Genomic DNA, 14,774 nt, shown 5'->3' with positions numbered 1-14,774 from the left:
TAAGAGGTTTTATCTACAGCAAAGGTAGTAGTGTGAGGCTATTGTAGTCAGCCTTGGGACTTCCAGAATTAGTGATTTTTTGTTGTTGTTGTAAAGCTAAATGTTTTAATTAAATTTTTAATTTTTAGTTTTAACGGTTTAGGTATGTGTTTGTGATAATATATATATTTGTATATATATATATATATATATATATATATATATATATTTCATCATTTTATACCTTATCTTCCCTCTCCCTAGAACTAGTAATTTTTTTTTGTGGAGCCAGGGATTGAACTCCAGCCCTTACACTTGCCAGGCAAGCACATATTCAACTGAGCTATCTCTCCAGCTCCTAGAACTAGTGATTTTTAAAGTTTAGTAAAAGCAGATAACTAAGGGGAACATACAGGCTTAGAACCAGAGAAATAAAAGGTACAAACGATTAGTTTCTGTACATCAGAATAGGCCCCAGTGAAGTTTATTGACTGGTAATTATCAAAGTTGGGGTTGTGTTTTACAGAGTCCTGGACAAGGAAGTGTTATTCTTCTGGTAGTTACATTCCTGAGAATGGTTCTGGGAGTCCTTGACAGTTACTTTTCTGAGCTGTGAAAGATATATATATATATATATATATATATATATTTGTAAGTGCTTCTTTTGGTAAGCAACCCAGCACATGGTTGTGCCTATCCTAGTAAGGGTTCCACTAGACCAATATATGTGGCTGGCAGTGCTGAGCATGTTTGTTTTTCTATTTTTCTAACCAGAGTAGTTTCTTTTCCCTTCAGTACCTCAAAAATAATATGTCAAAGCACCACGTTTATTATGGTATTTCTTGTTTATGACAGCTGCATTGAGAAAGATGCTTGCTTATTGAGTGTTTCTTTTCCTTTTCATTCTGCCTATAAGACTAATGGTGGTCATCTGTGTTTTAAAGACAGAAAGAGGGAGAGAAGGAGCAGTATTAGGAAGTTGAATATGGGGAAGGACTGTTTAGACTTGTGAATAAACCTAAATTCTATTCTAGTCTGAAACAGCTAAAGACTCAGTTGCATAGGCATCTATTAAGTAGATGCAGGGTAAGCCATAAAGAAAAGCAAGCTAATGTCCTGAGAACTCTGTAGGCCACGTGCTGTGAATACAGCAGCCTCTGCAAAAGTGAAAGGCAGTCAAGGAAGAGGAAAGTCTCTGAGGAGGGGACTTTCTGTCATGGATATGATCACAGCAAGACTAACAAGCAACAAGAAAAATGTACAAGGATCTTGGTCATGTTCCTGACTATTACAAAACCTGTGAAGGAACAATATCTTTGATGTATATTTTACTACCATTGTCTTCAACAAAATGATGTTAAACTGTGGGTGTGGATAATGCTAAATAGTGGATAACTCATAATTGATTTATATTTGAATTTAGAATCCATTATGTGATATCTATTAACTCTCTGAGGCTTTAGACCAAGTCACACATCTTCTTAATATTTACATGATGTCTCAAGCATGGTGAATATTTAAAAACTACTCAATGGTTTAATTTTGGGCTGAATATATACTTTTCTCTTTCTAAAGTAAGTTTGTGGCCCACATTTGGTTTATATTGGTTTGTCCTGCCAGTGGGAAACTACTAGGTATAAGGATTACCCATAAATTACAACTTTGCTCCATGTTACCCAAGTGAGTAACCCATATGTATTTATCAAGACTTAAGTTATATAGATCACTGCTTCAATTGTCTTCAATATTATAAATTCAGAATTCAATTTTCTTCAGTACTTTAAACTCAGTTATAATAATAACACAATAAAATATGATCTATTTTTGTTGGAGAAATAAAAGCCCTACCTCTACCAAAGAGTAAGGGAAACATTATGGACTAAATATACACACAAGCTGAAACAAAAGTGAAGAGGACCTAAGAGTATTCAAAGAAGGAAGCACTTCTAAGCCTTATATTCTTAAATATAAATAGTTCAGAAAAGCTTCAGGTAGTTCCCACAACCTCTCAGCACCACTGCCTTTTTTTCTATAATCATACACAAAGTCATATCAATACATACATTGCTTTAGAGTCTCTCTTATTTTCTTCTGAATGTAAACTACTAAAGTTTGTGTGTTCACTACTGCAGGTTGTATATGATGAAGGGCCTCTCTATGTCTTCTCCCCAACTGAAGAACTGAGAAAGCGTTGGATCCACCAGCTCAAAAATGGTGAGAATTATTTGGAAAATGAACTAATTTGTAAGGGGAAAAGGAAAGGAAGTGTCTTACTTGTTTTCATTGCTGGGACAAAATATCCAACAGTTAAAAAGGGAAAGGTTTATTTAGGCCAGGTTGTAGGGGTTTCAGTCCATGGTCAGCTGGCTCGAAGGCAGGTTGGCACATGACAGAGGAACAACAGTTCATGGCCAGGGAAAACAGTAAAAGCAACAAGAGAGGGCCAGAAGTCTCTCAGTCCCTTATATTGTGTGCAGGCTCCTTGCTCTGGGGGTTGGGGAGTGTAACACTCACACCCATAATCCCAGCACTGGACCATGACAAATTCTAGATTCTGCTAGTTATGAAAAGCCTGCCTCTGTGACTGCATGGGGACTTTGGGGGACATCTAGACACAAATCATAACAGGAAAGGGGAGAGAGGGAGAGAGGGAGAGGGAGAGAGAGAAAGACAGAGAGAGAGAAAGAGAGAGAGAGAGAAAAGAAAAGAAAGAAAGCTAGGGAGGAAGAAAGAATCAGAGGGAGGCGAGAGATAGAGGAAAGAGGAAAGAAGGGAGTGAGGGAAAATGACAGAAAAAGTATTGTATTTTGCCTCACTAGTGGTGATATGGGCCGGCGAGATAGCTCAGTGGACTAAGCGCCTGCTTTGGCAAGCTTAGAGACCAGGGTTTGACCCCTGGTCCCACACACCAGGCCGGCCTTCCCTGCAGGGTGCACTAAACCAACAAACAAGTCCGGGCGTGGTGGTGCAGGCCTGTAATCCCAGCACTGAGGAGGCTGAAAACAGGAGGATCACTATGAGTGAGACCCTGTACCAAATACATAAATTAAAACAATAATTTTAGGGGCCAGCCAGCTAGTTCAGTGGGGTTCGATCCCCAGCGTGCTGTGCTGACCCCGCCCCCAGTGTGGGCTGAGATCGTGATTAAGACTGGGCATGGTGGCATGCGCCTGTAATCCCAGCGCTTGGGAGGCTGAAAACAAGAGGATCACTATGAGTCCCATCTGTGTCGTGAGACCCTGTAGACCTTGTACTAAATACATTAAAAAAGTAGTAGTAATATGGTTTAGTATTTGATTATATAAACAAAAGATAACACATTAGACAAAGAGTTTCAACTCAATTCCACTATCATCTAGCACAATTGTGGGCCCCATTCTTTATACCAATTACAAAGGCGGTGTTTTTTTCAAAGATGAGGCATTGTTTAGAATCTGAAGTATGAAATAACTAGCTCCAAAATATTAAATAAATGACATATGAGAATGCTTGAAATCAAAGAAACATATCATTTATAAGCTGAGTGACTTCTTGCAAACAGGCCAATGAATTTCTTTAAGGGTCAGCTCTTTCTGAATGATAATAACAATAATGCCTGCTGAACATACATCCAGAGTTACCCTAAAAGTCAGATGAGCAGCTGAGGTTATAGCTCAGTTCAGTGTCTAGCACATACAAAAAGAGATAAATGAGTCAATAATGTATGAGAAAGTACACATAAAGTACATGGAACACCACATAGTACCATGTAAGAAAACACTGTATATTTCTTCATTGTAGATAAACATTTCCCAAGGAACTACTTTTTGTCCCTTGCTTTATGAAGACTTAAAGTTGAACACTGTTTCAGCATTTAACATAGAAAATACAATGTTTTAAGATAAACAGTAAAGGACAGATATAGATACAGATATATAGATATATAGATATAGTGACTAAAAGATAGAAGATTAGCTAGATGAGTTGACATCAGGAAAGGCTGCCTAGAGAAACAGGAAGGAGGGCAGCCTGATAACAGCATGGTTGAGTTATTGCATGACAGCCCTTTTTGTGTATTTAGCAAGGGTCTGCAGGGTCTCAGTGCACAGATCCGACTTCTAGTGATCCTCCTGTTTTCAGCCTCTCAAGTGCTGGGATTACAGGCGCGCACCCCCACGCCCAGTCTCAGTTGCCATCTCAGCACACCCCAGGGGGGAGGCAGGCAAACCATGCCCCACCAGAGATCAAACTCAGTTCCCTATGCCTGCCTAAGCAAGCAATTTAGTCCTCTGAGCTATCTGGCTGGCCCTGACAGCCCTTTGTCTTAATAAACATTTAGATTGTGATGCTCATTAGTTGGATGACTACCAGGCTTGTTCACTCCCTTGAAAGCAAGTATTATTGGTGCAAATTAAAATTACTAAGTCTATCAAACTGAAAGAGGAAAGGAAGAAGAAAAGGGTCATTTATTGAATTTTCACTATGTGCAAGACAGTAAGCTAAATGCCTTATAGTTTCTAACTCGCATAATTTTTATGACTTGGGCTAAAACAGAAATGACACCTAGTGAACATTTATTAGGCAACAGATTCTGTTCCAAGTGATTCAAATGTTTTAACTCACTTAATCCTCACAATAATTTTATGAAGTATGTATCATTCCCCTATTCACAGATGAAGAAACTGAGACTCAAAGAGGTCACCTAACTTGCTCCTGGGCACATTGCTACTGAGTAGAGGAACCTGAATTCTTACCACATCCCTGTATGTGATGAGCCTAAACTCATGGCATAGTTTTATTTTGCTTGCTTTCCAAGGTCATGAATTTCACCTGTAGATGGCTGCAAAATATTCTACAGCAAAGTTACATTGAGTATTACAAATATTGTCCTGCACGACACATTTTATTTTGTTGTTGACATTTATTGAGTTAGTGGGCCTGCTTTAACTGAGGATAAACAATGAGCCAACTCCAATAGTGCTTATTATGATCCATGATTTCTCTAAATTCTTCATACATATTAACTCACTCATTCTTCATATTAACCACAGGAGGCAGTTATTTTCATCACTCTCCGTTTACAGATAAGAAAGCTGGGTTGCAAAATGGTTAAGTAATTTGCCCAGAGACAATTAGAAAATGGCACAGTTAAGCTTTGAATTAAGGTTCCAGACCCTGTGCTCGAACAAATGTGTCACTTCCAAGCCAGATAAATATTCCTAGAGGGTGAGATAGGAGTTCCAGAAGGCGCATTTGTCCTTCTTTGGTTCCCTTCACAGTACTTTGTACACAGAAAGGGATCAATAAATAGTTGTGTTAATTGATTTTTTTTTTCTGTGGGAGTAAACAACCACTACCAACTTGGATACCACATTGATGGATGGATAAGAATCAGTATGGAATTAGGAGAAAGTGAGCCCGACAGGCTGAGAAAGAAGCAGGAAAGTAGGGCCGGCCATGTAGTTCAGTGGATTGAAGCGCCTGCAAGCAGGCATGGGGGGGGGCGGGGTTCGATCCCCTGGGCCTGTAGTGCAGGTCCCACCCCCAGGGCGCGCTGAGCCAGCAATTGAGACTGGGAGTGGTGGCGCGCACCTGTAATCCCAGCTTTGGGGAGGCTGAACACAGGTGGATCACTACAAGTCTGATCTAGTAGTGAGACCCTGAACACCCTGCAGACCCTTCCCTAAAATACAATACAATAATAATAACCAAGGATACAGAGATATAGCCTGTCAGCCTGGTTTATTAGCTCAGTTGTTAGCCTTACCACCTATTGGTTATGAACTGGTATTAATGTTCCTTAACTAGGTAAGATTACCATAGGATAAAAATAAACTGAAGTAGAAACCCTATCACTTCATTGTGGCCATTATGTGAGGAGATAGTGTGGGCAGGTGCAGTTTTGCCTTCTCTTCCCTTCTGTCTCATGGAAAGCATTTCTTCTGGTAGTTCCATCTGGGTGTATTTCTTGTCATATCTGCCTGGACTGACCACAGGAAGCAGAAAGTAGGTACCTACTACCAAGTAGCGTGAGAGACTTAGATGAAGTCCCTAACTGTCCCAGGATAGCCCCAAATGCTGGCAGTGCTAAAAGTGAGCTACACTAGGAACCACTGAACCTCACTGAGTGAATCTTTCCTCCCTGTTGGGTAAAATGCAACTCCTGGAAATTACTAAGATGAAAAAGTAATTTCATCAGAATGTTGATTACATCTGCAGGCATATTGACCAGACATGAGGTAGCTTTCAGAGGTGCCAGATCTGAGTGAGGGTTAAACAATTGTGGACAAATGCAGCTAACTGTATATTATAAATATGTTTACATATCACATATAAGTCACGCCTCAACTTTATTTTTTGAATTTTTAATTTTATTGGTATGTTTCAGATATACATAATAACATTCATCACAGGACATTTGTACCTGTACGTGACATACCTTGCTTCCTTTTTCCCCATTCCTCTCTGCTTATTTCAACCCCTCTTCCCTGCCTCATTTACAGAATCTTTGTTTCTTTTTTCTTCCATTTTGTCTCTTCTTTCTTTTTCCCCTCCTCCTCACTTATTCCCCTTCTCATTTGAACATTTTCTATTTCACAATATCTATTATGCATTCTGAGCTTTATTCATACTTTTAGTTTTCCAATGCAGAGAAATAATGCAATATTTAAACATGTGTGTCCAATTTATTTCACTTACCAGTGTGGCCTCAGAGTGCAGTCATTTACTTGGAAATGTCTCACGCTTATTTTTTTTTATATTCCTCAATTTTAAAATTAGGGCTTCAGGTATCCCGTATTCAGCTGCCTTACTTTCTCAGTGGCATTTTTCACGAAAGGTTACACACTCTTTAACCACAGACCATCCTTCTATTTCCTTCAACATGGTAATGGGCACTTACATTTTACAACACCACAAGCAACTGAGCCCCTCACCCATGGTAAGCATGTACTCTACCACTTAACTACACCTCAGTCCTATATTCATTCTGAATCTTTGTTTGGTCAAGATCAATTGTCTATCCTAATTGCAACATCAGAAAAAAGAAAAAGTCTGATCACACCAAAATGAATGGGAAAATAGCTTTGGCAAAACTGCAATAAGCAATATGGTAAGGAATGTTCTATGCATGCCTGAAACAGAATTTTAGACATTAGTTTGATAAACATGAATAGCAAAGACCAGTCCAACAAGCTCTTAGAGAATGTGTACCAACTATAACCACTTCCCAGGTAATGTACTTGTACATGGGTGAGGTAGTCTTTCCTAGTCTCTCCTATATGGACACCCTGCTTTTGCAATACTCTTCTAAAAGCTGGAAATACCATCTCTAGATTAGTAGTAAAATACCTTCAAAAACAAGTATCATAAATATTATTTGCTTTGTAAGAAGACTGCAATGGCTACTGGGGAAAACATAGATAAGACTTCTACGTTTCTGGAACTACCAGAACTCTTATCATGTTCACTGGAGATACTCATCATGACAAACTACTGAAGACAACTGCACAGGAAGTGTTGGGAGTCAGAGCACACTGGCAGGCAGGCCAGTCATGGAAACCATCTGGCTCATGTTTTGCTTTCCTTTAGAGTGGCTGAGGAGGGGCTGTTATTTGAAGATTACCAGTAAGCTCAAAGTGGCAAACATGGAGATGGTGGACTCCTCTGCCTGTCAGATGTGATCTCTCTTTATTTTTTCCTATTCCAGTAATCCGGTACAACAGTGATCTGGTCCAGAAGTACCACCCTTGCTTTTGGATTGACGGGCAGTATCTCTGCTGTTCGCAGACAGCCAAAAATGCCATGGGCTGCCAAATTTTGGAGAACAGGAATGGAAGTAAGATAACAAGGAGTATAATTTCTTCCTCTGTGTATGTGTGTGTTTATAGAGATTGAATCCAGGCTCTTGCGTGTGCTAGGCATGCACTCTGTCACTGAGCTACATCCACGGCCCAATTTCCTCCTCCTTTGACTCTATTTCCATCACACTCCAAACGGTCTGTCAAACTCAGTGACATAGTATAAGTTACTATTTTGGCTACTTCACAAGTGGACCTGGAGGAGGGGATTAGTGGCAGCTGAAGTCCAGATACATTTCTTCTCTTCTCTTTCTTTTCTTTTTTTTTTGTACTGGGGATTGAACCGAGGACCTTGCACTTGCCAGGCAGGCGTGTAAGCCACTGAGCTATCTCCCCAGCCAGGCACCTTTTCTAATTTGCCAAAAGGCACTATGCCCAAGATCAAAGGCCTTGACAAGACTTGCTCCTGTGCCCTTTCCCAAATGCCTTCCACATCATCTCTGGCTTCTCATTTTGCAGGCTTAAAACCTGGGAGTTCTCACAGAAAGACAAAGAAGCCTCTTCCCCCTACACCGGAGGAGGACCAGGTACCTGGAGAAAATCAAACTGTGTACTGCTGCTACTTAAGTGGAAATTTACAGTTAAATTTTGAAAACACTAAGGTTTTAGAATTCCTTGGAATTTGGAAGTGTTAACTGCTGCTCTTGTTGAGACAGGGGATCTGTCATACTCCTGTGGACTTCCTGTTCATGAAAAGATAGCGAGCTATTAGGTAGCTCTTAGAAACTACTTAACCCAATCACCTGTTTGAAACATTTTTAATGAAAATGGTTTTTATATTTTTAGTGAAGCATACTGTCAAACTTATAGTAATAATCCCCGGGTCCTGGTAGTTTCCTGTAGACAAACTATGTCAAAATTTTTGAGAGTAAGACCATGTACAGCCAAGGACGGGAAAGCTGCTTTAGTACTAACTAGTACATGGAGCTAGTAAAGGGCTCTGAACCTTAATTTCCTTCTTTATAAAATGATCATCATAATATGTCCTACTTTAGTAAAGTTGAAAGAATTTAGCACTGAACTCCCATATCCTCAACTCCTAGATTGCACCAATAGCATTTCACTTTCAAACTTGATGTTTTCAGGTCCAGAAAGCCCTTTATCATATATTGTAAGTAGGACATATTATGATGATCATTTTATAAAGAAGGAAATTAAGGTTCAGAGCCCTTTACTAGCTCCATTACTAGTTAGTACTAAAGCAGCTTTCCCGTCCTTGGCTGTACATGGTTAATATGTCCTACTTTAGTAAAGTTGAAAGAATTTAGCACTGAACTCCCATATCCTCAACTCCTAGATTGCACCAATAGCATTTCACTTTCAAACTTGATGTTTTCAGGTCCAGAAAGCCCTTTATCATATATTGTAAGTAGGACATATTATGATGATCATTTTATAAAGAAGGAAATTAAGGTTCAGAGCCCTTTACTAGCTCCATTACTAGTTAGTACTAAAGCAGCTTTCCCGTCCTTGGCTGTACATGGTCTTACTCTCAAAAATTTTGACATAGTTTGTCTACAGGAAACTACCAGGACCCTGGGATTATTAAATGTTCACTAGGTGATGTTCATGTGTACCACAGGTTGAGAATCTTGGCACAGATACTTAAAAATGGTTGCTGAATGAATGCATAGTAAAGCTTTTATTATACCTGATTGGGACTAGAATGGTGTCTTCATACACCAGAGTTGAAGAAAGCTTGATGGATGAATAGCCAGCCCTCCCCTCTATTTTTTCTGATGACTACACAGATCTTGAAAAAGCCACTGCCTCCTGAGCCAACAGCAGCACCAGTCTCTGCAAGTGAGCTGAAAAAGGTAGTAGCTCTTTATGATTACATGCCAATGAATGCAAATGACCTACAGCTGCAGAAGGGAGATGAGTATTTCATCCTTGAAGAGACCAACCTACCATGGTGGAGAGCACGAGATAAAAATGGGTGAGTCCATGCCAGCCTTTTCTGAATTTATGCCTGCCTACTGTACACTTGTGCAAACTGCTGCAGAAAAGCTCTCCATGCTCAGTATCCTATTCAGAGATTGTTCTTCGCACACCAAAGTGAATATATTCCAGTGCATATTTCTCAGTGTGAAGCTCTGCATGTGGCCTCTGTCATCTCAGAATCTCTGTTGTAATTTGTCATGTGCATATAACCAGTGCCACATGTTCAGGAGTTGTGCCCTTCACTGGCCTAATCAGATGCGTTTCTCTTTGAGGGAGGAGATATATAGATATAGAGATACCAATATGTATCTAGATACATCTTGACATATCTGTCTATATCTTTGAGATTGATTCTGAGCACAGGGACATGAGCATATGCATCTGTCTCCTCAGGATGGGGAAATGCTCTATGATCTGTCACATTGTCTCCTCTACAGGCAAGAAGGCTACATCCCTAGTAACTATGTTACTGAGGCAGAAGACTCCATAGAAATGTATGAGTGAGTATGCTTGTTCCCAACACAAATCTTTCAGAGGAACAAACTATACTATATACTATTTTATACTTTCAACAATTTTTTTATTTTAAAATACATATTAAAGCTAGTGTTGACTGGGTAGAGTTTGGCTACCACCTTAAGGTAGGGCTGATGCCTTATTGGAATCCCAAATACCGTCTGCTTGTGAGTGCTGGAGAAGGTTCCCTCTTTCCAAATCCAGAAGAATCATACTCAAAGGAGACACAACCTGATGGGACCATTTGGAAGGATAAAAATTCCAAACATATACCCATGTCTTTCTCTCCCTTATTATAAATGTGGATTATCCTAGAGGGTCCCAGTCCTAGACTTCTTCTCTGTGAAGTCTGAAGCCTCTCTGTACCTCAACTTTCCATTTCTTTTTCTTTCTTTTATTTTGGTGGAACCAGGGATTGAACTCAAGCCCTTGTGCTTGCCAAGGAAGCGCTTATTCCACTGAGCCATCTCCCTTGCCCCTTCAGCTTTCCATTTCTATGAATCTTCACTGCCACTCTGATCTTGAGAAGGGATGCTATGTGCTATATGCAAAGTAAACCCTCCATAGACAAATAAGGTTTGGGCTATCTGCAGGAATCAGGGATGAGGATAATCCCTGCTTGGTGATCTAACTTCCCACCTACTATGGTCTAAGAAGCATACAAGCACTCTCTCTTCACAGGTGGTATTCCAAACACATGACTCGGAGTCAAGCTGAGCAGTTACTAAAACAAGAGGTGAGTGTGGGGACACAGCAAGTAGTACCCCTTGTGCACAATAAGCAAGGATCCTGAACTGAGACCTGTTTTACTTCGGGCAAGAAAGTGTCAAGCACTTCTTCATCTGGAGTCCCAGTTGCATTTTTCAGTATTAAAATCAAGAAAGTGACAGCTCGAGCATGGAACATGACAGAAAAATGAGGGCTTGTCTATTTTCCCTCAGGTGTGGGCAGACGGGATACTGATGCGGGCAGCACTCCCTCCTACAATCAGGCTCTTTTTCATTGTTTCAGGGTAAAGAAGGAGGTTTCATTGTCAGAGACTCCAGCAAAGCTGGAAAATATACTGTTTCTGTGTTTGCTAAATCTACCGGGTGAGTGCTGCTTTTCCCAGGTCCTGGAGTCAAAGGACAGGCATTCCCTCCTAAGAGCTCCTGAATGATAGGTCCCTTTCTCCTTCTATCCCTCAGACTTTTTTTTACACTACTAGGGATTGAACCCAGAGTTTTTGCCCTGAAATACATCTTTAGCCCCTTTTTATTTTCTGGTTTGAGACAGGGTCTCACTAAAATACCAAATTGTCCAATCTGGGCTCAAATCTGAAATCATCCTGCCTCAGGTACCCACAGCTCTGAGATTATAGGTGTGCACCACATCCAGCTTCCTCTGTCCCTTAAACTCAAAATTCATCTCACTTCATTTTTTGGTTCATGAAGATTCTTGTACCCAAGTTACTGACTAAGCGTGCACTTCTTCAGGGACCCTCAAGGGGTGATTCGCCATTATGTTGTGTGCTCAACACCTCAAAGCCAGTATTATCTGGCTGAGAAACACCTTTTCAGCACCATTCCAGAGCTCATTAACTATCATCAGCATAACTCTGCAGGTGAGTACCAGGGGCAAGAGAAAAATTTGCAAACACCAAGAGAACCAATTTAAGATGAAGCAGTAAAGGAAAAATATGCTGCATCACCGTGTGAATTAGCTGTAAAAGTACCTGCTTCTGCTCATGGTCATGACTCTAGCTAAGCAGCCTCTAAGCTTTATGCCCAAGAGGACTAGCTTATTATTTGGTTATTAATTCTCAGTGCTAAGGCCTAGAAGAGGCTAGTGACTAATCAGCAAATAGTCATTAGCAATTGCTCATGTTGCTACTGTATACTTAGCAGGTTCCTTGATCTCAGAGAAAACAGGAAAATTCTAAGATCAGATCCTTATTGTCAAAGAATATTCAGGTTAGACAATATCAGAGGACAGTTTCTAAGCAGTGTAGAAATTCTAAAAACTGAAAGATTGATGGGAACATAAATATAAAAGAAAATCTTTATTGAAAGGTAGGCTGCAAACTAAGCATGGCCTGTGATATGGGAATATATTCAGTAAAGGGTACATTTCATTTAGTGTTTTCTCCATTGCATCTGAAAACTGTTTTGTGAGAGGAGAACTTTCCAGAAAAATGTGGATTCATGTACTCGAAAGCTGCATACTGGAAGTATGAGGCTTTAAGTGTAGATACATGACGCATCATGACCCCTCTGTATGTTTCAGGACTCATATCCAGGTTGAAATATCCAGTATCTCAACAAAACAAGAATGCACCTTCCACTGCAGGCTTGGGCTATGGTAACTACTTGATTGTCTGGGATAGGGTAAACTGGCCAATTGAAAGGACTTCTTTTGAAGACCTTGCCTTAAGGAGTGCCCTTTGTAGTATGTGCTTTTGCACCAGCTGCCTCAAGCAAAGTTGAGAGCCAAGCAAGTTATTTAATGATTTTGTCCCTCTAGTGGCTACTACTGGGACTGCAAAAACAGATTCGCAAAAAGATTTGTTTAGGATTTTTCTGTTATTTTTTATTGTGGTAAAAGGTTTCAGCATTAATCTTGAGTTTAGCTATAGATGTTACATAATAATAAAGGGATTGTAGGAGGTTTTTTTAGCCTCTCTTTTTTTTTAGTCTGTCTTCTTGCCTATGACCAACTTGAACCTAAAGTTCCCAGGTTCTTCCAACCAGTAACCTGTTGTTCTGATATTTACTTGAGTAAAGATAGATTAGGGCCCCTGAGAATTTCCCCCATACAGATTTTCCTAGTTCTACTGTAGATGGATTTTTCTCTATCAGAGGTATTATATGTACATGTCACCCTAAAATATGACATTAAGACTTTGTTATTAGGATCATGGGAAATCGATCCAAAGGACCTGACCTTCTTGAAGGAACTTGGGACTGGACAATTTGGGGTAGTGAAATATGGTAAATGGAGAGGCCAGTATGACGTGGCCATCAAGATGATCAGAGAAGGCTCCATGTCTGAGGATGAGTTCATTGAAGAAGCCAAAGTCATGATGTGAGTTACAATCCAAACTCAACAACTCAGTCCAGTCAATGGTATCTAGGAATAACCAGGACAACCCAATGTGGCCTAAGGTGACTTAGAGAAATTTGGGATCAGAGCCTGAGGTTAACTTTTAATTGGCGAGAGTCCTAATTGCTGCAGTCATTTCATTGCCTTACATACTCATTGAGAATACTGTTGATCATGGGTATGTACCATCTCAGTAGCATTTGAGGGGTAGATGTGCAGCATGAGACTTACGAAAGAAAGAATGATTCCAATTTAGCCTTAGTATTCTTTCAGTCCTAGACTTGTTTCAGTTGTGAAGCTCCAAAGCCCTGTTCACCCCCATATACTAGGCACCTTGGGGGTTTGTGGTGCAAAAGAAAAAGAAACTTGCTATCATGCTATTCTATATGATGTGCATCCTAGGCCAGTTCCCTCACCCCTTTGTATTTAGTGTGTAGAGCCAACGAGGAGGACTAGTTCTTGCCTCTCCTATAGGAATCTGTCCCATGAGAAGCTGGTGCAGTTGTACGGCGTCTGTACCAAACAGCGTCCAATCTTCATCATCACCGAGTACATGGCCAATGGCTGCCTCCTTAACTACCTGAGGGAGATGCGCCACCGTTTCCAGCCTCAGCAGCTACTGGAGATGTGCAAGGATGTCTGTGAGGCCATGGAGTACCTGGAGTCAAAGCAGTTCCTTCACCGAGACCTGGTGGGACCTCAGGATTGACTTGGGCTTGAGGGCCGAAGGGGTGGAAGTAGCAGTGGAGGTTAAGACACTGTTGCAGAGGGTTGCTGATGCCAGCATTTCAATCTTATCTAGAAAATACTAACAGGTGTACCTCTTCCCCCACTGGGGAGCCAGTCAAGCAGTTCTAACCTCAACACCATGAGGTCACTATGGTGAGAACTAAGAGCAGCTCCCTGTCACCCACAGGGAGACAGTGGGGCTATTCAGGGCCCATTTTGTATTTGGAACAGAAGGGAAATTCTGTGCTTCCTTGTAGGACTGCTTCGGGCACAGAGTGATCATTTAGTTATATCAGAGTCTGACTGGGGCCTGTGGGTACATTTGGCTCACGTGGTTTAAAAACTGGTTTGTAACATTTCACATTTGAGAAAAGCAACTGGAGGGCTGGGGAGATGGCTCAGTGGAATAAGCACTTGTCTGGCAAGCTCAGGGCCCTGACTTCAATCCCCAGTTCCTCAAAAAAAAGAAAAGCAACTGGAATTTCTAGCTTCTCTAGAAAAGGAAGAGAGCGGAACAGTGAGCCCACATTCTTACAGACCAATGAATAATTACCTGGAGCCAGAGTGGGCTGTTCTCTTTCATTCTTGCAATTTCCACCCATCATGCTTCACTCTCACTGTGGCTCCTGGAGGCACCTGAGTTTGTGGCTGTTTCTTTCTTTTTTTTTAAGCAGAATTTTTTTTTTT

General features: G+C 40.7%; 1 protein-coding gene across 1 annotated transcript in view; it reads left to right on the top strand.

Moving 5' to 3' along the window:
- Btk (Bruton tyrosine kinase) overlaps nucleotides 1-14,774 on the top strand; it is a 43,215-nt gene that overhangs the window by 12,377 nt on the left and 16,064 nt on the right. Inside the window, exons 5-15 of the mRNA XM_023703471.1 lie at nucleotides 2,112-2,193; nucleotides 7,667-7,795; nucleotides 8,277-8,344; nucleotides 9,569-9,756; nucleotides 10,199-10,261; nucleotides 10,959-11,013; nucleotides 11,289-11,368; nucleotides 11,753-11,880; nucleotides 12,543-12,617; nucleotides 13,169-13,340; nucleotides 13,833-14,049. Coding sequence (XP_023559239.1) covers nucleotides 2,112-2,193; nucleotides 7,667-7,795; nucleotides 8,277-8,344; nucleotides 9,569-9,756; nucleotides 10,199-10,261; nucleotides 10,959-11,013; nucleotides 11,289-11,368; nucleotides 11,753-11,880; nucleotides 12,543-12,617; nucleotides 13,169-13,340; nucleotides 13,833-14,049 — 1,257 coding nt within the window. The remainder of the gene's footprint in view (nucleotides 1-2,111; nucleotides 2,194-7,666; nucleotides 7,796-8,276; nucleotides 8,345-9,568; nucleotides 9,757-10,198; nucleotides 10,262-10,958; nucleotides 11,014-11,288; nucleotides 11,369-11,752; nucleotides 11,881-12,542; nucleotides 12,618-13,168; nucleotides 13,341-13,832; nucleotides 14,050-14,774) is intronic.

The sequence above is a fragment of the Octodon degus genome, unplaced genomic scaffold, assembly GCF_000260255.1.
Source record: "Octodon degus isolate 3935 unplaced genomic scaffold, OctDeg1.0 scaffold00171, whole genome shotgun sequence".
Lineage (NCBI taxonomy): Eukaryota > Metazoa > Chordata > Mammalia > Rodentia > Octodontidae > Octodon > Octodon degus.
This window is presented reverse-complemented; position numbering and strand designations above follow the sequence as displayed.